The following is a 24253-nucleotide window of genomic DNA, read 5'->3' as shown; positions in this document are numbered from 1 at the left end:
TATGAGAACTAAACAACGAATGAGAGGGACTTCAGGAACTGTCTCCCAGAAGTCAGGACAGCCTGTAGATGAATACTACTTAGCGGTAGAAAACAGTTACAGAGACGAGGGAATGGACCTTACCAATGAAGGAGTCATTCGACTGATGACAAAAACTTTTATAGAGAATCTTAACCCAAAACTTAGGGAAAAGTTCAAGGCTGCAACTCCTGATTGGAGAACCTTAGATGATCCCCAGATAGTCAGACAAAAACTATTAGGGATAGAAATGGATATGCGTGAGGCAGCATCCAAACCCATCAGAGTAGCAGCAAATAATAGTCTGGTCAATAAAAACAACCGATCAAATCAGACCTATGACAAAGGGAACTTGGATAAGAAAACTAATCCATGTCACTACTGTAAGAAACCAGGACATTGGATTAGAGAATGCAGGAAAAAAGCCAGGGATATAGAAGATGGTACCTATGTCCCAAGAGAATCACAAGAAAAGACAGTACAGGCTTCTGCTCCTGCAGCAAGCGAGTGACTAGACGTGATGCAAACCACTTTGACTGGAAGGCGCCCAATAATTCAGGTAAAAGTAGCAGGAAAACAATGCCCTTTTCTAATAGATACCGGAGCAACTTCCTCCGTCCTCAATGAAGACGCCTTACCAAATGCTGATTGTTTATCAGATGATGTAACCTATACCGAAGGGTATGATGGAGGAATCAGGCCACTCCCATATAGTATTCCCCTTGAAACAAAGATAGGATCTAAAATATTTTTATCTAAATTTCTTTTTGTCAAAGGGGCACCTACTTGTCTTCTAGGTACAGACCTATTAAAGCAGACAGAAATGAATATCCAATTTTTGGAGGATGGTAGAGTCCAAATTTTGGTGCCTGATGACCAAGAGTCTCTAGAAAACATTGTAAAAGTCCAAGCCTTAGAGGATGAGAAAGATCCTGCCCCTACCCAAATTATTTTTGATCTTTCTGAGGTACCAGAAAAATTATGGGCACAACATGACACCGATGTAGGACTAATGCCAATAGCTCCAGTAAAAGTCACTCCTGTTCCAGGTGTGACACTACCCCAATTGAGACAGTATCCTATTAGTGCCCAACAAGAACACGCCATAGGAGAACAGATAAAAGATTATCTAAAAACTGGAGTACTGATAGAAGTAAAGTCACCAGCCAATACACCGTTGTACCCCGTAAAAAAGAAATCTACTGAGGGGTCAGCTGCTAGATACCGGATGGTACATGATTTAAGAGAGATAAATAAAATTTTGGAACCTATTACTCCTGTTGTGCCAAATCCACACACGTTGCTATCACAGATCCCAGCAACAGCACGAGTATTTTCTGTCATAGACTTATCAAATGCATTTTTTTCAGTACCATTACACCCAGACTGTTACAAACTGTTTGCATTTACATTTAAGAATAGACAATTAGCATGGACAAGATTACCACAGGGTATGATACATTCACCTACCTTGTACTCAGAAGCTATGAGATCAGTTCTTCAAAATTTCAAACCTACGGATGAGGTTGTAATTCTTCAATATGTTGATGACCTATTATTATGTGCCCCTGCTCAAGAGTCCGCAAACAGCAACACAATAAGATTGTTAATATTTCTAGCAGACATGGGCTGTAAAGTTAACAAGAAAAAAGTACAACTTTGTATGACTACGGTAGTATTTCTAGGACACTGCATTTCACAAGGTATTCGGCACCTCACCGCCGACAGACTAAAAATCATTAGAGCTCTTGTTCCTCCCAAGAACTACAAAACATTAAGAGCATTTTTGGGAATAGTATCACACTGCAGACAATGGGTTATACATGCTAGTCAGCTTATGCAACCTCTATATGATTGTTTAAAAATCGAGCCTTTTCAGTTAACTGAATCAGCGCTCATAGCCTTTCAAGACCTCAAGAAAGGTCTCATGTCAGCCCCGGCCTTGGGAATCCCAGACTACGCCAAACCATTCCAATTAATGGCTGCGGAAATGTCTAATCATGCTACAGGAGTACTAACACAGAAACATGAAAATAAACAAAGACCTGTCGCATACTATTCTGCTCAATTAGATAATGTTACCAAAGCTGCACCATCATGTGTCAGAGTAGTAGCAGCTGTCTCTCTTTTGGTAGAAAAAGCCTCAGAAATAGTACTAGACCATGCCCTAATAGTACAAACTACACATGATGTACATGGCATACTGAATCAGGTATTGCCAAAACACATTTCAATGGCTAGACATCTTAGATTACAATGCTCCTTACTAATGCCACCAAACCTCACTTTTCGCCGCATATTGTCTCTAAATTTAGCCACTCTGTTACCACTAGAGACAAAGGGGGGAGTGGAAGGAGGTCAGGAAGACGAAGATGAAAATTTTTTACAATACCACGAACAAGACAATATAATACATGATTGCTTACAGTGTATAGAACAAGAAACACAAGGGCTACCTAATGTACAGGACACCCCTCTTGACAATCCAGACCTACATATGTATATAGATGGTAGTAGGTATGCAGATGAAACTGGTAACTTTCACACAGGTTATGCCATTGTATCAGATCATGATGTTATTGAAGCTGAGCCAATGCAGGCCAGCTGTTCAGCCCAGGAAGCTGAACTATTAGCTCTAATACGAGCATTACAGTTAGCAAAAGAAAAAACCGCTAATATTTTTACTGATTCTAGATATGCATATGGTATTGTACATGATTTTGGATGTATATGGAGAGCTAGAGGTTACATGACAGCTTCAGGTCAACCAGTAAAACATGGACAGATGATTAGACAAATCCTAGAATCAGCTGCCTCAACCAAACAAGTAGCAGTAATAAAAGTACCTGCACATGTAAGACTCGACACCGAGATAGCTAGGGGTAATGACCGAGCCGACAAGGCTGCTAAGCGAGCTGCAGTAAAACCTCTGACAACTGACCACACTATTAGTGCAGTATCAGAATTTGACTTAATTACACGGCTCAAAGAAGCCCACCAGCAGGTGAGTAGAGAAGAAAAAGAAGAGTGGCAGAAACAGGGGGCAGAAGAAAAAGAAGGACTATGGAGAAAAGGAGATGAGCTTTGTCTCCCCCGAGCGTGGTACCCTGTTGTGGTCAGTGAAGCCCACGGACCTACACATGTGTCTGCAAACGGTATGATACAGAGGGTCAGACAGAAGTGGTTAGCCCCAGGGTTCGGCCAGGTAGCTCGAGCAAAATGTGGTTCTTGTGAAATCTGTTTAGCCCACAATCCAGGACAGACTGTTAAGACCCCCCAGAAGCACCATGTAAGACCACTATATCCGTTCCAGAGACTTCAGATCGATTACATCCAGATGCCTAAGCATGGACACTATGAGTATGTACTGGTATGTGTGGACATGTTTTCGGGGTGGCCAGAGGCTTATCCAGTTCATACAGCCACGGCTAAAGTCACTGCAGTAAAAATAGCACATGAACTGGTACCCCGTTATGGTATCCCAGAAGTGATCGAGTCAGATAGAGGTACACATTTTACTGGAGAGATCTTTCAGAATGTAATGAAAATGTTGTGTATAAAAAGTGAACTACACACCCCTTACCACCCACAGAGTTCTGGTAAGGTTGAGAGAATGAATGGAACACTTAAGTTAAAAATACAGAAAGCCATGGCAGAAACACAGAAACCATGGACTGAGTGTCTCCCAATAGCATTGTATTCAGTCAGAAACACCCCCCAGGGAAAGAGCAAACTCACCCCCCATGAAATATTGTTTGGTAGAGTTGCCAATACAGGATTGTATTTCCCACAGACTTTAATGTTAGAAACTGAAAGCTTAACTGCTTATGTACAAAATTTATGTAAGCATGTGTCTAAAATACACTCTTTAGTGTTCTCTTCCATTCCAGATCCTGATTCCATTGAGGGAACGCACAAGCTGCAACCAGGAGACGAAGTTTACGTAAAAAGACATAACAGAAGAACGCTAGAACCCAGATTTGAGGGTCCATATCAGGTGTTATTGACAACTCCAACTGCAGTAAAATTGGAAGGAAAATCAGCATGGGTACATGCAAGCCATTGCAAAAAGAAATAGTGGTGATTGTACTTGTGTTAGCTATAACGATAGATCAGGGAGACCTGTGGGATAAACTAAGTTCCCCAAAACCTGCAGATAATAAATTTATAAAACATCATGAGACATTGGTAAACGGGCTGCTCGATGGCGGACAGAAAATAGCAGACTGTTGGATTTGTACGCATTCTCCAATATCAGCCACGAGCATACCCTTCCTGGCCGTACCCATGACCCCTGAGGAAGTGTTTACATGGACTAATTGCTCAGACAAATTAGCAAATAACCAAACCGTTAATTCTAGATTATGGAACACCACTGTTGCCATCCCAGTTGTGGGGTGGGTGGGATTTCCCTGGTGGCAAGGTAATATGACCGGAAAAATAAACAACTTACAATATTTAGCGTTTAAAGGAGGTGTATGGGTTCCTAGAAATAAGACGGGACTAACAGACTTAGGGTTAATTCCTACAGAAAATATACAACTCAGTTTTAGTAGCACAGTATCTTCTTCTCAACCTTTTAAACCTGATATAGTAGAAAAATACATACACAATAATGGTTGGAAATATTCACAATTATTCCCCGATGGAAACAATGATACATGTTCAAAGATACCAGGTAATATATTATGTAATGAGTCAAGTGCATATGACCCAGGTACACCGACTTGTGAAAATCCAGATGCAGGATACTGTAGTCCATTAGGTCAAAAACCCCCTTGGTGTATACTTCAGAATGTATCTAAATTTTTAGATTTGGTACATAGGTTGGTGCTCCAACACTCTGCAATATGGGATCTGCCTGAAGGAACCTTCTGGATTTGTGGAAATGGAGCATACAAATGGCTCCCAGTAGGAATAAAAGGTGCATGTACTCTAGGACGCTTAACACCGGCCACATTTATAGTTCAGAATCAGCAGGTAGATATGCAAGCAGTACCTAAACACACACTATACAAAAGAGCAGCCGACAACTCGCCTAGACCTTCAGGTAGGCCACATGTGGTCCAAATGGGAATTCCTAATAAAATATTCAGCACTTTCTTTGTGTATCCAATGTTGATGCAGATGTGGGATAAATTAGTTCAGGCCACCGACTATCTAGATGATCAGATATGGGATATTATGGATATACTTAATACTAGTATAGCTGTCCAAAATCAACTTATAATTGTTACTAATCAACATACTGTAGTGTTAGACTACCTAACTGCGGCCCAGGGAGGAATGTGTCAAATTATTGGTCCAACCTGTTGTCATTACATAGATCCAAACAGTACAATGAGTATGAGGTTCAAGCTGGCAGATATACAACGATTACGGGATGAATATGACAGACACAATGACCAAAATAAAGATAGCTGGTGGTCAGACACCTTCTCCTTTCTCAACCCAAAGAACTGGTTTAAGGGTATTGGAGGTTGGGTGGCTGGAATTCTGCAAGGTATATTACAGATTGTGCTAATTATAGTAGTCATATATGTAGTGTTTAAAATAGGATTAAAAATTATTTTAATATGCATAAATAAGCTTTGTAACACGGACTCAAGAATATGAAAGAAAAGAACTCCCGGACCAGGTTTTCTACCAAAAGTCCATAAGGAAGAATCAAAGGGGGGACTGAGAGGATGATAGGAGTTATACTTCACCCAAGACTACGATGTAAGACACAGATGAAGTTATTCTTCCCTTATCTGGACATTTGGACTGACGCCCAGAAATTAGATTGTAACTTGTTTTTAGCTGTCTCAGCAACCTTCTACTGCTATGAATTATCACTTTTCTGCTTATGAAACTTTCTTATCAACATTCCACTGTTATGAATCATCACTTCACTGCTTGTGAAACAAAGGCATTTTACTGCGCATGTGTGACAAAAAAACTATGATTATTAGTATAAATAAAGGGACAGCACCTATAGAGGCAGACGCGCTCAGGGGCTTCCCAGTACTTGATTATACACTACGTGTCTGTGTATTTCTTGTTACGGGGATACCCCGACTCCAACAAGGACCCTCCATGGCTGAATGATCCTAACAGGCTCATTGTACTGTATGGAGGACTATGTGGGGCCATTATTCTGTATGGAGGACTTTGCGAGGCCCATTATACTGTATACTGGTTGGCCCGCGACTTTGTTCAAGTTTTTCATTTTGACCCTCTATGTGTTTGAGTTTGACCTCCCTGCTCTAGACTCTAAATCAAGATGTTCTGAAAATTTAATCTCAATTTTTACATTATTTGCAGATCATTACCATTTTTATCCATTATGTGATTTCCAGAACTCTCAATTTTTCCTCCTTGGTGCTGCAATTTCAATTTTGAAGAGTGGAGACACATAGATTATAGAGATATGAGATGATAGCTAGATGGATGGATGAATAGATGGATGGGATGGATGACTGGATGGATAGATGGATGGATGAATAGATGGATAGATGGATGAATAGATGGATGGATGGAAGGAATGCTGGATGGATAGATGGATGGATGAATAAATGAAATGATGGATGGATGAATAGATGGATGGAATGCTGTATGGATGGATGAATAGATGAATGGATGGAATGATGGATGGATGAATAGATGGATGGAATGCTGGAAGGATGGATAGATGGAATGATGGATGGATGAATAGATGGATGGAATGCTGGATGGATAGATAGAATGATAGATGGATGAATAGATGGACTGATGGATGAATAGATGAAGTGATGGATGAATAGATGGATGGATGGAATGATGGATAGATACTGTAGGTATTAGATAGATAATAGATAGATGATAGATATATGATAGATGGAATGATGGATAGATAGAGGAGATAGAAAGAAATGTAGATAAATTCTGCCAGGATGAAATCTATAGACTTCATCCTTCTGTCTCCGTCTGTTGGAAGGTTACAGACTATCGCCAATAACTGAGTGCTCCCACATTGTGCTGCTGCTCCGCCAATACCATTATCCTGATACTAATTGCTCCTTCCTGGCATTGTGCGTCCTTTTCTTCCCCCATGACCCGACATGTGCGGTCCCGGGGCTAGTGCTGTAGATGCCAGTTCCTGGCAGACTGCATCATTTTGCAGCCTGCAGAGGGGGGTATCAGGTGGAAAGTTCACACTGCAGAAGAGATGGCGCTGCCTCCTGCTTCCATCCCTGGCTGTGAATAAGCAGAATAGCCGGGGTTGTGTATATACAGGCAGGGGCTCTGTATATACAGGCAGGGGCTGCAGTGCACACAGGGCACACACAGGGGGCTGCTCTGGGCATGGGGGGCCAGGCTTCTGCGCCTGTGCTTGGCATGATGCTGCAGATCTGATACCCACAGAGCAGCCTCCAGCTCCATCTCTGCTCATCCCCCTTCCTCTCTCTTCTCTCCCCTCCCCACCCATCTGTCCATCCAGTCTGACTCCCAGCACAAGGGACTATGGCTGCTGAGGAGGTGCTGCAGACTGTGGAGGATTACAAGGCTGAGATTGAGAGACTGACCAAGGAGCTGAGTGAGACCACCCAGGAGAAGATCCAGGCTGCAGAGTATGGGCTGGTGGTGCTGGAGGAGAAGCTGTCCCTGAAGCAGCAGTATGATGAGCTGGAGGCTGAATATGACACCCTGAAGCAGGAGCTGGAGCAGCTCAAGGAGGTGGGTGTCAGAGCCAGGGGTGGGGGGCACAGCTGCAGATGGACATGACTGATGGGCCAAGGGGGCCCAGGCCAGACAGAGGTGAGGCTGGCACAGGAGCAGTGCAGGTGTGGCCGCTCCAAACTGCTAACAAATCCCTGCCCTCCCTGCCATAGACTTCCATTGTCAGCAGCTGCTCCACCAAGTTCACTGTTACCAGTGTCAGGTGATCTTTATAAATAAAGTTCTATTTGGTTTGAACAGATTGTAGAGGAAAAGTGGTCACTGCCTGCTGGTGCATGGGATATGTCTGTGTGATGGAGGAAAGAGGAATATGCTGATAATAGATAGATAATAGATAGATATTAGATAGATAATAGATAGATAGATAATAGATAGATGATAGATAATAGATAGATGATAGATAGATAATAGATAGATGATAGATAGATGATAGATAGATAATAGATAGATGATAGATAATAGATAGATAATAGATAGATAGATAATAGATAGACAATTATGTACGATAAAACCTTTATTTAATAATAATAATAATTTTTATTTTTATAACGTCAACATATTCTGCAGCACTTTACTTTATTTAAAGCTCATTTATCAGTGACATCACTTTCTCTTCTTTAACTTTTCCTCCATGTCTGCCCTATAGTATCGTTGTGCAGCCAACAATAAGGAATAACTTGTGTCAGCTATATTCTATCATCTACCTATCAATTATCTATCTATCATCTATCTATTATCTATCTATCATCTATCTATCATCTATCTATTATCTATCTATTATCTATCTATTATCTATCTATCATCTATCTATTATCTATCTATCATCTATCTATCATCTATCTATTATCTATCTATTATCTATCTATTATCTATCTATCATATATCTATTATCTGTCTATCATCTATCTATTATCTATCTATTATCTATCTATCATCTATCTATCATCTATCTATTATCTATCTATCATCTATCTATTATCTATCTATTATCTATCTATTATCTATCATCTATCTATTATCTATCTATTATCTATCATCTATCTATTATCTATCTATTATCTATCATCTATCTATTATCTATCTATCATCTATCTATTATCTGTCTATCATCTATCTATTATCTATCATCTATCTATTATCTATCTATTATCTATCTATCTATTATCTGTCTATCATCTATCTATTATCTATCTATCATCTATCTATCATCTATCTATCATCTATCTATTATCTATCTATTATCCGTCTATCATCTATCTATTATCTATCTATTATCTATCTATCATCTATCTATCATCTATCTATTATCTATCTATTATCTATCTATCATCTATCTATTATCTGTCTATCATCTATCTATTATCTATCTATTATCTATCTATCATCTATCTATTATCTATCTATTATCTATCTATCATCTATCTATCATCTATCTATTATCTATCATCTATCTATCATCTATCTATTATCTATCTATCTATTATCTATCATCTATCTATTATCTATCTATCTATCTATTATCTATCTATCCTCTATCTATTATCTATCTATTATCTATCTATTATCTATCATCTATCTATTATCTATCTATTATCTATCTATCATCTATTATCTATCTATTATCTATCTATCTATTATCTATCTATCCTCTATCTATTATCTATCTATTATCTATCTATCCTCTATCTATTATCTATCTATTATCTATCATCTATCTATTATCTATCTATCATCTATCTATCATCTATCTATTATCTATCTATCTATTATCTATCTATTATCTATCATCTATCTATTATCTATCTATCATCTATCTATCATCTATCTATTATCTATCTATTATCTATCATCTATCTATCTATTATCTATTATCTATCATCTATCTATTATCTATCTATTATCTATTATCTATCATCTATCTATCATCTATCTATTATCTATCTATCTATCATCTATCTATTATCTATCTATTATCTATCATCCATCTATTATCTATTTATTATCTATTATCTATCTATTATCTATCTATCATCTATCTATCATCTATCTATTATCTATCATCTATCTATCATCTATCTATTATCTATCTATCTATTATCTATCATCTATCTATTATCTATCTATCTATCTATTATCTATCTATCCTCTATCTATTATCTATCTATTATCTATCTATTATCTATCTATTATCTATCATCTATCTATTATCTATCTATTATCTATCTATCATCTATTATCTATCTATTATCTATCTATCTATTATCTATCTATCCTCTATCTATTATCTATCTATTATCTATCTATCCTCTATCTATTATCTATCTATTATCTATCATCTATCTATTATCTATCTATCATCTATCTATCATCTATCTATTATCTATCTATCTATTATCTATCTATTATCTATCATCTATCTATTATCTATCTATCATCTATCTATCATCTATCTATTATCTATCTATTATCTATCATCTATCTATCTATTATCTATTATCTATCATCTATCTATTATCTATCTATTATCTATTATCTATCATCTATCTATCATCTATCTATTATCTATCTATCTATCATCTATCTATTATCTATCTATTATCTATCATCCATCTATTATCTATTTATTATCTATTATCTATCTATATCTTTTATCTATCTATCTATTATCTATCTGTTATCTATCATCCATCTATTATCTACTATCTATTATCTATCTATCTGTCTGTCTGTCTCAGGGCTAATCCCAGGCCTTCCTGTTGTGTGACATTATGTCTATGACATTATTCCATGGCACAGGCCCGGGACAATGACAAGTAGCAGAGTACGAGGCGGAGGAATGTGTATCCGCAGGCCGGGCCTCTCTGCTATTTGCAGTGTCAGCTCCTGCTCTACGTTACTGCGGCCGCCGGCTCTGTCTTCTCCATCCATCCTTCTCCAGCCTTGAGATGATGCTTTCATGGTGACAGATGCTAGGACCAGTATTGTGAGGTCTGGACCGGTTTAGGCCTGGTATATAGATATTTCTGATTTTCTATGGTTGTGTGTCCGGCTCTCTACCATATGGTCTCATTCACTACATCACAGATATAGGTCCATATAGGGGTCTCGGGTGACCAGCTGCAAACTTCTTCATCCTCTCTCATACTACAGCTATATCCCCATCCGCCAGTTTATAATGGGCCCCTCTGATCAGTTATAATGGCCGGAAGCCACCTACGGAAGCAGCACAACAAGGCCCCCATTATAACCAATCTGCAGTCACAATGGGGGGCTTTGTCATCAAAGCCGAGACCTCTTCTGTACCCGACTATAGGTCCCATAATAGATAATGAGTCCCAAAGAGGGATCCTATGTATTAGCAAAAATATATATCTATCTCTCTATTATCTATCTATTTATGTACAGTGGCTTGCGAAAGTATTCACTTTGGCATTTTTCGTATTATGCTATCTCACAACCTGGAATTTCACAGTTTTTTTGAGGGTTTGCATCAGTTCATGTAAAGAACATGCCTACAACTGTGAACATTTTGGTTTTCTTTTTATTGCGAAGCAAACAACAAATAGGACAAAATTACTGAAAACGTCAGTGTGCATAACTATTCACCCCCTTAAAGTCAGTACTTTGTAGAGCCTCCTTTTGAGGCATTTACAGCTGTAAGTCTCTTTGGATAGGTCTCCATGAGTTTTTCACATCTTGCCACTAGGATTTTTCCCATTCCTCAAGGCAAAACTGCTCCAGCTCCTTCAAGTTAGATGGTTTCCTCTGGTGAGCAGCGATCTTTAAATCTGACCACAGATTCTCCATTGGATTAAGGTCGGGCTTTGACTAGGTGCTTCAAAACATTTACACATTTCCCCTTAAACCACTCGAGTGTTGATTTAGCAGTATGCTTTGGGTCATTGTCTTGTTGGAAGGTGAACCTCCATCCCAGTCTCAAATCACTGACAAACAGGTTTTGCTCAAGAATTTCCCTGTATTTCGCACCAGCCATCTTCCCCTCAACTCGGTCCATTTTCTCTGTCCCTGCTGCCGAAAAACATCCCCACGGTATGATGCTGCCACCACTTTTCACTGTGGGGATGGTGGTCTTGGGGTGATGAGCTGTGTTGGTTTGGCGCCAGACATAGTGTTGACCTTGGTGGGCAAAAAGTTAAATTTTGGTCTCATCTGACCACAGCACCTTCCTCCATACATTTGGGGAGTCTCCCAGATGTCTTTTGGCAAACTCAAAACGAGCCTTACAATTTTTGTGTGTAAGTAAAGGCTTTTTTCTGTTCACTCTTCCATAAGTGCCACCTCTATGGAGTGTACAGGTTATTGTGGTCATATAGACAGATACTCCAGTCTGTGCTTGGGAACTCTGCAGCTCCTTCAGGGTTACCTTTGATCTCTGTGCTGCCTCTCTGACTAATGCCCTCCTTGCCCGGGTTCTGGGCTGAGAGTTTTGGTGGGTAGCCCTCTCTTGGCAGGTTTGTTGTGGTACCATGTTCTTTCCATTTGATGATAATGTATTTGATGGTGCTCCTGGAGATCATCAGAGATTGGGATTTTTTTTTTATAACCCAACGCTGCCTTGTATTTTTCAACAACTTTGTCCCTGACTTGTTTGGAGATCTCCTTGGTCTTCATGGTGTTGTTTGGAGATCTCTTTCGTCTTTGTGGTGTTGTTTGGAGATCTCCTTGGTCTTCATGGTGTTGTTTGGAAATCTCCTTGGTCTTCGTGGTGTTGTTTGGAGATCTCCTTGGTCTTCTTGGTGTTGTTTGGAGATCTCCTTGGTCTTCTTGGTGTTGTTTGGAGATCTCCTTGGTCTTCATGGCATTGTTTGGAGATCTCCTTGGTCTTCATGGCGTTGTTTGGAGATCTCCTTGGTCTTCATGGTGTTGTTTGGAGATCTCCTTGGGCTTCATGGTGTTGTTTGGAGATCTCCTTGGTCTTTGTGGTGTTGTTTGGAGATCTCCTTGGTCTTCATGGTGTTGTTTGGAGATCTCCTTGGTCTTTGTGGTGTTGTTTGGAGATCTCCTTGGTCTTCGTGGTGTTGTTTGGAGATCTCCTTAGTTTTCGTGATGCTGTTTGGAGATCTCCTTGGTCTTCATGATGTTGTTTGGAGATCTCCTTGGTCTTCATGGTGTTATTTGGTTAGTGGTGCCTCTTGTTAATGGTGTTGCAGCCTCTGTGGCCTTTCAGAAGAGGTAAAGTGTATATAGTGACAGACATGTGACACTTAGATTGCACACAGGGGGACGTCCTGTCACTAAGCATCTGACTTATGAAGGGAATTGCTTGTACCACAAATTATTAGGGGCTTCAACGCAAAAGGGGTGAATACATATGCACATGACCATTTGTAGTTATTTGATCCCATAAATTGAATTTATGCCTATATTTTTCTCACTTCACCAACTTAAACTATTTAGTGCTGATGCCTCACACACAAATCGGATTACAAAAATATTTAAACACAGATTGTAATGTAACAAAATAGGTAAAAATCCAAGGGGGTGAATACTTTCGCACGCCACTGTATCTATCTATCTATTATCTATCTATCTATTATCTATCTATCCATCCCTTTTGGGGATACTACATTCTAATGTCTTTCGTCGTTTCCTTCGTCAGTTGTTTTGTCTTCCAGGAAAAAAAAAATATATTGATGCTAATACTGGAGTGGATTTGGCTCGGACATCGGGTAAACTGAGCGTGGACCTCAGCCCGCGGGATCAGTGGAAGGTCACTGGCATTGTGTGTGTGAGCCTGGATTATCAGGTCCTTTGGCACCTCATCACAACAGAGGTCACCTATGCCAAACCCAGATAATGTTTTTTTTGGGCCCTGGGTAAATTATTAACCCAGAGCCCAGTTATGGACCCCTAAGGTCCACAGCAGAACTGAGCTGCTTTCGTGTAATACTTGCAGCAGAATGCAGACTGCTTTTTACTTATAGGCAAGGAGGGAATCTGCATCTTTTTTTCTGCGGCTTCCCTTTCTTGTATTTTATTATGCAAAAAAAAGTTAGGAGAGTCATCCCATTTTGACATCTCCCACCAATACTTCATGTATGGGACCTTCTCAAAACTCCTAAAACCACCTCAAGAAAACTGATCAATAACCCAATCAGTTATTTATTTTACTGACTTATATAGTGCCATTCCACAGCGCTTTACAGACATTATGGGCTCACAATCTAAATTCCCTATCAGTATATCTTTTGGAGTGTGGGAGGAAACCGGAGAACCCAGAGGAAACCCATGCAAACACGGGGAGAACATACAAACTCCTTGCAGATGTTGTCCTTGGCGGGATTCGAACACAGGACCCCAGAGCTGCAAGTCTGCAGTGATAACCACTGAACCACTGTGCTGCCCAGTAATCACCTCTCTGACTATTTTCTCTGGCATTTTCAATCACACACATAAGACTAATGCCTTTAAATTACTCTCTTAAAGGAGAAATCTCACTTGCTGTATATAAGTATTTCCTTTTACCCAGTGTAAATGCCACTTTTCTCCTGAATCCAGAGATGTTTTTCTTTTGTTCCTGCGCCTCTCCTTTCCTGAGATATAGCCCCTTCTTTCCTGTATATAAATCTAGTCCTTTTATCTAACTGGGTGTGGTCTTCAATTCTTCTCTGTGGGCGTTTTCTTGAGGACCACACCCAGTTCGTTAACAGGACATGATTTTTATACAGGGAAGAGGGGCCCATATCTCAGGGACGGAGAGGCGTAGGAACAAAAGGAAAACGTCGCCGGATTCAGGAGAACGGCATCATTTACACCAGGTGAAAAAAATTACACAATTATGGTAAGTGATAGGTCCCCTTTAAAAGGGATATTCCCATCATAGAGGCAATAATAATTTAATGGGATATGTATTAACATTCTAATTAGTGGGGATCTGACTTCTGGAATCTACACTGATCCTCAGGCAACAGTTCAGCTATGAGAGGGTCTTCTCCCAACGATCTGGAACTTTTTATGTTCCTTTTTTCAGTTTGGTAGCTGAGCCCCAGTCCTATTTGGCTTCCAAACTAAACGGGAACTGGCACCTGACCAGGATTTCTTGATTCTTGGCGACGAGCAGTAATATTGCCGACCTAATCCTCAAAGAGAAGCTTACGTGAGCGAAGTGCACTAGACTTAACCTCTACCCTCGACCGGCCACGTGCTACATGTTGTCTTACTCGTAGAATGTCACAACAAGGCCAAAAAAAAATTCACAAATCCAAACAACTAGGCTAACCCAAGGTAATAGAGTTGTCTACTTCTGACAGCTGCCACAACGTTAGGCTTCTGGTGGTCAGCAGTGATCTCCAAGTGACCTCCCGAATGTTTAGAAAAGCGGAGAAGCCTTTAACCATGGAGACATGTTGGTCTACGTAGAATCTGCATTCCAAAAACAAAACAAAAACTTTTAATTAAAACTTTTTGGAAATTGTCTCAATTTTATTTTTACATTTTTAGGTCCTACTAGAGATATGGCCAAAAAAAAGTCCTAGGCCCCAATGATAAAGCTGTCATGTGTTTCATGGTGTTCATAGTTCTACTTTGATGTGGCAGAAGACTCTTTGGCTCCATGAAGGTACCAAACATTATAGGTCATTACTTGTTTCACTGAGGCCTTTCCCTTTAAGATGAACTTATGACCCTCGACAGTTCTTGGAAGTAAGAGCACTAATAGGCCCTTGATCCACTATAAGCTTTTAAGTCGTCTGTGTGTTGATCAACGCTGCATTATTTAAAGGCGCATTCACATACGCATGACTAGTCGAGGTGTTTAGGAAATGTGCCATTTGTCACTGTGATGTCAATAGGTAATAAGCAGGTATAAAGGATATGGAGCTAGTGCCTGACTAGGAAACTGTCATCAGGAGCAAAGAGACAACAGAGGTGCGAGAAATGGTGTTCTTTTTGGAGCTGTCTTGAAAATGACCTATGTCATTTTATTATCAGAATTATTACGTTTCCGCTGGATGTACAGTACTGTGCAAAAGTGTTAGGCAGGTGTGGAAAAAATCCTGCAAAGTAAGAATGCTCCAAAATACAAAAGTGGTAATAGTTTATTTATTTATTTTTTTATAAATTAACAAATTGCAAAGTGAATGAACAAAAGAGAAATCTAAATCACATCAATATTTGGTGACCGTCCTTTGTCTTCTTCATTTCTTCTAGACTTGTACTTACGCACAGTTTTTGAAGGAAATAAGCAGGAGGTTGTTCCAAACATCTTAGAGAACCAACCACAGATCTTCCAAATTTACTCTGCTGCAGAACAACGACCCCAAAACATCCAGCCAATGTTATTAAGAACCAGGAGTCCTGGAAGTGATGATCCGGCGCCCATGGAGCCCTAGTCTCACATCATTCAGTCTGTCTGGGATCACATGAAGACACAGAAGGATTTGCACAAGCGACATCCACAGAAGATCTGTGGTTGGTTCTCCAAGATGTTTTTAACAACCTCCCTGCTGAGTACAAGTGACAAGTACCTAAAAGAATTGATGAAGGTGAAGAACGGTCACCAAATATTGATGGGATTTAGATTTCTTTTTTATTCATTCACTTTGCATTTTGTTAAAATTAACTATTAACACTTCTATTTTTGAAGACATTCTGACTTCGCTGCAATTTTTCCAAACCTGCCTAAAACTTTTGCGCAGTACTGTATTTCCAATAGAACCTCTAGGACTGTAGAAATTCAATATTACAAAAGGGATTGTCCAGCTTGTAATATTGATGACCTCTCCATAGGATAGCAATCAATACAAGATCAATGGGGTCCGACACTCAGCACCCCTTCCAATTAGCCTTTTTCTGATCTGATGTACATGGCCTATCTTAAAAATTAGTCATCATAATCACAATCCCAGACAACCCCTTTAAAGAGGTACTAAAGAGGTACTATACTATATGTCTCTTTTTGCTAGAAAGTTCCTGTCCTCCTACTCAAGCCCTCAGCAAACTTTTATATTCTACAAACAAGTAAAATGTAATTTCCCTACAGCACCCCCACTGGAGAAATGAAGTATTACACTGCTCCTATTTAAATTACTAGGTTGTTCATGTAATGCAGTATAGGACAGATCTGTGACCCCTTTTATTAACTCTATTATTGTATTTGAAAATAGCTTTTTTTTTAAATTGGACAACCCCTTAAAATTTAAAGGGGAATTACAAATAAATGTTGCTGTTGTATGACATCCAATATAGTGCTCATTCTATGGGGCATCAAAATGGTTGTCCAAGATTGGCAACCTTTCCTCCACCCCCAAAGTCTAGTACCATAGATTTTTTTTTTTTATTCATTTAAATATTTCTTATCTGTAATACCAGATATGACCTGTTGACAATGGCGGCGCTGTTTTGGTCAACCACTTTAATATTGTAGGCACTGCTATTATTTGTAGGTTAAGAAATTTTCCTGAATATGGAAAAGCCATCAGCATTCTTTAGAGAACCCTAACTCCTCTCTTTAGGGACCGTTGAGATTTAAAGGGGTTGTCCTGGACACGAAAAAAAAAAGTCCGATTTTTTTTCTTCCCACAAACAGCACCCATTCTGTATATAGGTGAAGTTTGGTATTGCATTTCATGCTTATTCAACTGAATGGGGCTGAATTGCAATACCAGACACAACAAGGGGACAGAAGGGGCACTGTTTCCGAAATAAAACCCAATAGACTTTTTTATGCATGGATATCCCTTTTAAGCCTCCACCATGTCATCAGTTCTCAGAAAAATGCACTTCTTTTATCCATGATGGACAAGGTGTCCTTGGCACATGACCACCAATGGCGCAGTTGTGGATTTTTGGGGGTCATATTAAGGTAATGTGCCCTTCTGAGGATGAGAATGGTGACTTGTACCTAAAACTGCAGTCCTGACGGACACACCGGTAATTAATAATTCATCCCTTTCCCTGTATACTGGAATTGAGAAAATGATAAGCCGACATGCAGAGTGCAGTAATTTAATGCCGCCATGAAATATTTATAGCCCGGCTCTCTGTATGTCTTCATTACAAGGTATAGCTGTCATAATGACATTTCAGAAATATTTCCTCCATAGGAAGGGAAAGAAAAGCCGGGTAAAATTTCAGCCATGTCTAAAATAAACCACTTACTCAATTATTCGAGCTGTACGGCTATTTTCTAATAGGACGTTTTGGCACAAAGTGCCTCTGACAACTTTGACTGCATTAGTCCCTCTGAAGAGAACATCAATTACAGCACTTGGGACAGATAATGTATTTATCGGGACGTGAAAATCAAGAGGTCGCCGGGCATAGAGGAGGCTTGTAGGCTCTTTGTCGCTGATGCTGTGAAGTTATGGGTTGTAGAAGTCTTTGGCCATGAAAGTTTTTGAGTTGACCTCAGTTGGGTGATCTACCATGGCGTTAACGACAATGAAAATGGGTTCCATTCTCCTTTATTGCCACAGTGGTCACATAATAGTTGAGTTATAATGTGCTTTTGCTCCACCGCCTTCCACCCTTTGTTCATACAAGATTGTGATGATCTTCCAAATTACTATGCCGTGTTCAAAATATTGCTAGTGACACTAGAAAAGGCATAAAAAGTGTTGAAGGGTCAAAAACAACTTGGTAGCCCAACATCAAGAGCTACCGAGCATCCTTGTAAGGTCTACTTTTTGGTTGCCCTTCAACGTTCTACCGGTTGGTTGTTATTCTAAGATGTTGTGGTTGGCTGCCCTTCTGAGCTGTATTGGTTAAAGGTACCATAGACCTCAATAGTTGGTCCAGACAACTGTTATTCCTACTGACTTCCCCAACCCCTACCCCCATGCATCTCAATATAGACGAGCGTACATGTAAATGGAGAGTGGGGAGCAAGCCGCTGCTAGACACCTATGGAGTCGGCGTATCTCCCCAGAGAACAAGAGCATCTGACATTGGAATTCAACATCATCTATTTTTGGAGTTGGGTGGTATCGATACACATAAGAAATTCGACCTCCAAAATTTGTTGTAATGTATACAGGCATGTTTAGGTCTTCTGGACGGTTGCCGTTGGAAAGTCTAACAGTTGTTTATTCTTCAACGCTACTATTTGGTTGCCATTCAAACCTCTATTGATTAGTTTTGGTTTTAAGGTCTACAACGTTTGTTGCCATTCTAAAGTCTACCAACTGGTTGCTGTTTTACCCTTTATTGATTGGTTCAAGTTTTAAAGTCTACCGGTTGGTTGCCTCTCTAAGGTCTACTGGTTGGTAGCCACTCTAAGGTCTGCTAGGTGGTTGCTTTTCTAAGGTCTACCAGTTGGTTACCCTTCAGGGTGTACTGGTTCATTGCCATTCAAAGGATGCCAATGCCTATACATCACAATAGATGTTCAGCAAACGGCTACTCCTCTTGAATTCCTGCAACCTTCCCCATGCACCCTAGTTTAGCTGAGTGTGAATGTGTTTTTAGTGGATAGAGGGGACAAGCCACTGCCAGACACCTCTGAAGGTACCTTAGTTTATGTGATATCAAAAGTATTGGGCATTGAAATTTAGCATAGTATGTTGGGGGAGTTGAGTAGCCCCAATATTATATGCTGTATTAAAGCCCCACAGTCACTTCCACCTCCTATTCACGATCTATCACAAACTCTCTCAACCCTTCTAACCTTATACGCATCCGTCCAGCCCCCGCTTCTACAGTTCCTCTAACAGGAGCTCTATGGAACGCTCGCTCTGTCTGCAACAAACTTTCCTACATCCATGATCTTTTCATCACTTACAAACTTTCCTTCCTCAGCATCACTGAAACCTGGCTCACCCCTTCTGACACAGCCTCTCCAGCTGCACTTTCATACGTTACATTCCATCTTTCTCACACCCCCTGCCCCATTGGCAAGCATGGTGGAGGAGTAGGTTTTCTCCTGTCAGATAACTGCTCCTTCACCCAAATCCCACTGCCACCCTCTGTTACTCTCCCCTCTTTTGGTTTGCACTGTGTGCGCATCTACTCCCCCTCCAACTGGCTGTCATTTACGGCCCCCCAGGACCAGCCACCACCTTCTTTGACCACTTCACCACCTGGCTACTTCATTTCCTTTCCGCTGACATCCCCACTATCATCATGGGCGACTTCAACATCCCCATTGACAATTCCCTCTCAGCTGTCTCTAAGCTTCTATCCCTCACTTCCTCCTTCAGCCTTGCTCGATGGTCTTTCGCAGCCACTCACAAAAATGGCCACACTCTTGACCTCATTTTCACCCGCCTCTGTTCCCTATATAACCTCTCTAATTCACCTTTCTCTCTTTCTGACCACAACCTACTTACATTCTCTACCCTCTCCAGAGCCACAATTGCCACTCCACAAACTTGCATACCCTCGCAGAAATCTTAAACACCTTGAGCTACACTTACTCTCTGAATCCCTTTTCCCTCTTACAGACATTAGTTCCTTACATGATGCAGATGTTGCTGCCGCTTTATACAACACCACAACAGCTGCAGCTCTCAATTCGGCCGCCCCCCCTCACACATACCAAAGCTCACACAATCAACAGGCAACCCTGGCACACCATCCTAACTAAAGAACTGCGAAGGACCTCCGGGGTTGCTGAGCGTAGATGGAAAAGGTCCCACTCCAATGAGCACTTCCTCACATTCAAAAAGTCCCTCACTACCTTCAAGTCCACACTCGCTGCAGCAAAACAACATACTTCTCATCTATCATATCCTCCCTGTCTCACAACCTTAAACAGCTATTCAACACCTTCAATTCTCTCCTCTGTCTCCCAGCACCTCATCCCCCTCCTCTCATCTCAGCCGAAGACTTTGCCTCATTCTTCAAGCAGAAGATTGACACCATCAGACAAAGCTTTTGTCTATAGTCCCCACAGCCCCTCCTCACATCTACTCAATCCTCCTCCTCCAAAACTAGCTCCTCCACCATTACGAAAGATCAACTTTCCTCTTTACTCTCCAAATCACACCTCACCACCTGTGAACTCGACCCAATCCTGTCCCACCTCATCCCCAACCTTACCACAGTCTTCATCCCAACCCTAACCCAACTTTTCAACCTGTCATTAGCAACTGGTGTCTTCCCCTCATGCTTCAAACATGCCTCGATCACACCCATCTTCAAACAGCCCTCCCTTAACCCATCCTCTCTGACTATCACTTCTCCCCTACACCTCAAAACTACTGTAACAACATGTCCATTTTGAACTGTCCTCCCTGCTCTCCTCCTGCTCCCTCTTTGACCGCTTACAATCTGGCTTCCGACCCCACCATTCTACTGAAACTGCTCTGACTAAAGTCACCAACGACCTACTAACTGCCAAATCAAAGTGGCACTACTCTGTCCTCCTCCTCCTGGACCTGTCATCGGCCTTTGACACAGTGGATCATTCCCTCTTACTACAAACTCTCTCATCTCTCGGCATCACAGATTTGTCCCCATCTTGGATCTTGGATCTTGGATCTCCTCATACCTAACAGACAGGACATTCAGTGTCTCCCACTTACCCACCACCTCCTCGCCCCCCCATTCTGTCGGTGTCTCCCAAGGCTCAGTTCTAGGGCCCCTTCTCCATCTACACCTTCAGCCTGGGACAGCTCATAGAGTCTAACGGCTTTCAGTATCACCTCTATGCTGATGAAACACAGATCTACCTGTCTGGTCCCGATATCACCTCTTTACTAACCAGAATCCCACAATGTCTGTCCGCTATTTCATCCTTCTTCTCTGCTAGATTTCTAAAACTTAACATGGATAAAACAGAATTCATCATCTTTCCACCATCTCATTCAACCCTCCCATCTGACCTATCTATCAAAGTCAATGGCTGTCCACTCTCCCCAGTCCTGCAAGCTCGCTGCCTCGGGGTAACCCTGGACTCTGATCTCTCCTTCAAACCACATATCCAAGCCCTTTCCACTTCCTGCCGACTCCAACTCAAAAATATCTCCCGGATCCGCACATTCCTCAACCATGAATCTGCAAATACACTAGTGCACGCCCTCATCATCTCCTGCTTCGACTACTGCAACCTCCTGCTCTGTGGCCTCCCTTCTAACACTCTCACAACCCTCCAATCTATTCTAAACTGTGTTACCCGACTAATCCACCTGTCCCCCCGCTATTCCCCGGCCTTTTCTCTCTGTCAATCCCTTCACTGGCTCCCCATTGCTCAGAGACTCCAGTTCAAAACCCTAACCTTGGCATACAAAGCCATCCACAACCTGTCTCCTCCATACATTTGTGACCTATTCTCCCGGTACTTACCTGCACACAACCTCCGATCCTCACAAGATCTCCTTCTCTACTCCCCTCTTATCTCTTCTTCCCACAGTCTCATACAAGATTTCCCCCGTGCATCCCCCCTACTCTCGAACTCTCTACCCCGACATATCAGGCTCTCGCCTACCATGAAAATCTTCAAAAGGAACTTGAAGACCCACCTCTTCCGACAAGCCTTCAACTTGCAGTAACCACCGCTCCACCATACCGCTGCATGACCAACTTTACCCTCACCTACTGTATCCCCGCCCATCCCTTGTAGACTGTGAGCCCCCGTGGGCAGGGTCCTCTCTTCTCCTGTACCAGTCGCTGTCATGTTTTGTTCAAGATTATTGTAATTGTTTTTGCTATATATACTCCTTTTTCACATGTAAAGCGTCATGGAATAAATGGCGCTATAACATTAAGTAATAATAATAATAATACTAGTTAGTCTCCAATCTATGGTCTACTAGTTGGTTGCTTATCGAAGATATAACAGTTGGCTGTCATTCAAATGTTAACCGGTCGATTTCTATACTAAAGGTCAATCAGTTGGCCTCTAATCTAAGTTCTACTGGTTGATTGCTAATTTAAGATATAACAGTTGGCTGCCTTTCAAAGGTCTGCTGGTTGGTTCTCGTATTAAATCTCTATCAGTTGGTCTACAATCTAAGCTCTATTAGTTGGTTGATTATCATTACAAAGCTCTACTGGTTGGTTGCTGTACTAAAGGTCTACCAGTTGCTCTCTAATCTAAAGTCTACTGATTGGTTGCAGTTTTAAAGTTTACCAGTTGGTTGCCATTCTAAGGTTGACTGGTTGGCAACTGTTTTACCACCACTGGTCTAAAATGGTTGATATTAGAGAAGTGATAGGAGAGCAAGCTGAATATTTGATAAGCCTATGTCATTTGATAAGCCTATGTCATTTGATAAGCCTATGTCAAAACCAGGGGAGGAGTCCTGAGGAGATAATTTGCATATTCCCACTGCATTTTGGGGTAAGTGAAGAGTCTCCGCGAGCTCAAAGAACACTGGATTTTGGCTGTTGGAGCTGAAAAGAGGACATCGGTAAACCGCGCGCCGTTATTTTGAAGCTTTTTTTTTAAGCTTTTTTCACTGGTTTCAGAACATTAATAATAAGAACATGGAAGAGTCCAGGAGCCATTTGGTGAGCTGCATATCCTGCTACATGTTCACAGACTTGCCAGTGGAAAAGCCAAACTTCACATGCCAGAAATGCAAGCTTGTGTCCCTGTTGGAGGAAAAGTTGTGAAATCTAGAAGAGAGGTTAACTACCTTGAAAATCATTAAGGAAGGTGAAGAGTTCTTAGACAGAGCAGAATTATCTCTTCATGATACAGAAAGAGAAGAAATTCGAACTGCACCTGACGAAACAGAGGAATGGAAGCATGTGACCCACAGAAGCAGGAGGATCGAGAGGCAGTCAGCACCCATACTGCTCAGGAACCAGTACCAGGCTCTCACGCAGGAGAACCATGAAGAAATACAGCAAGATAAGACTTTGCCAGCAATGAATAACCTTGTAAGCCCTCAGAATCCTCCTGGATGGAGAAAGAAGAATGTTGTGAAGAAAAAACGGAGAGTGGTGGTCATGGGGGATTCCCTGTTAAGAGGAACAGAGGCCGCTATCTGCAGACCAGACATAACCTCAAGAGAAATGTGCTGTCTTCCAGGAGCAAAAATTAAAGATGTGTCTGACAGGATATCAAGACTCTTCAGACCTACAGATCACTACCCATTCCTGCTAATACATGTGGGGACAAATGACACCGCAAGAAAGGACCTGGAAACCATCTGCAGTGACTTTGAAGACTTAGGCAAGAAAATGAAAGAATTGGGAGCGCAGGTGGTCTTCTCATCCATCCTCCCAGTGGATGGCCATGGAATGATGAGGTGGAATAAGATTCTACAGGTGAACAACTGGCTACGTCGATGGTGCCGTCAACAAGGATTTGGATTTCTGGATCACGGAATGAATTACCTATACGATGGACTACTTGCTAGAGATGGGGTGCACCTTACGAAGACTGGAAAACATGTATTTGGAAGTCGCCTTGCTACACTCATCAGAAGAGCTTTAAACTAGAACAATGTGGGAAGGGAAGCAAAAGGCCAGAAAAAGCCATACAGCTGACAAATACTATTGAGATCTCTGCTACTGGAAGTGGAAAACAAGAACAAAGACAAAAAAATCTAAATAATAAAAATATGGGAGGAAGAGAAACCAATCACAAACTAAAATGTTTTTATACAAATGCACAAAGCATGGG

The 24253-nt window shown here is 41.0% G+C and overlaps 1 protein-coding gene across 9 annotated transcripts in view; it reads left to right on the top strand.

Annotated features, from left to right (window-relative positions):
* Positions 1-7171: 7171 nt before the first annotated feature.
* Positions 7172-24253, top strand: part of BICD1 (BICD cargo adaptor 1) — a 296972-nt gene continuing 279890 nt past the window's right edge. For 4 of the 9 annotated variants that reach the window (XM_073650094.1, XM_073650095.1, XM_073650096.1 and 1 more), the window contains exon 1: positions 7173-7716. In XM_073650094.1, coding sequence (XP_073506195.1) covers positions 7504-7716 — 213 coding nt within the window. In that variant the 5' untranslated portion in view covers positions 7173-7503. Of the gene's footprint in view, positions 7717-24253 lie in introns of all 9 variants that reach the window. The other 5 variants (XM_073650093.1, XM_073650092.1, XM_073650091.1 and 2 more) reach the window with 2 other exon arrangements.

Source organism: Phyllobates terribilis, unplaced genomic scaffold (assembly GCF_046119375.1).
Source record: "Phyllobates terribilis strain yellow unplaced genomic scaffold, ASM4611937v1 Scaffold_10__3_contigs__length_209671492, whole genome shotgun sequence".
Taxonomy (NCBI): Eukaryota; Metazoa; Chordata; class Amphibia; order Anura; family Dendrobatidae; genus Phyllobates; species Phyllobates terribilis.
Note: the sequence above shows the minus strand (reverse complement) of the source record. Positions and strands in the feature narration are given on the sequence as shown.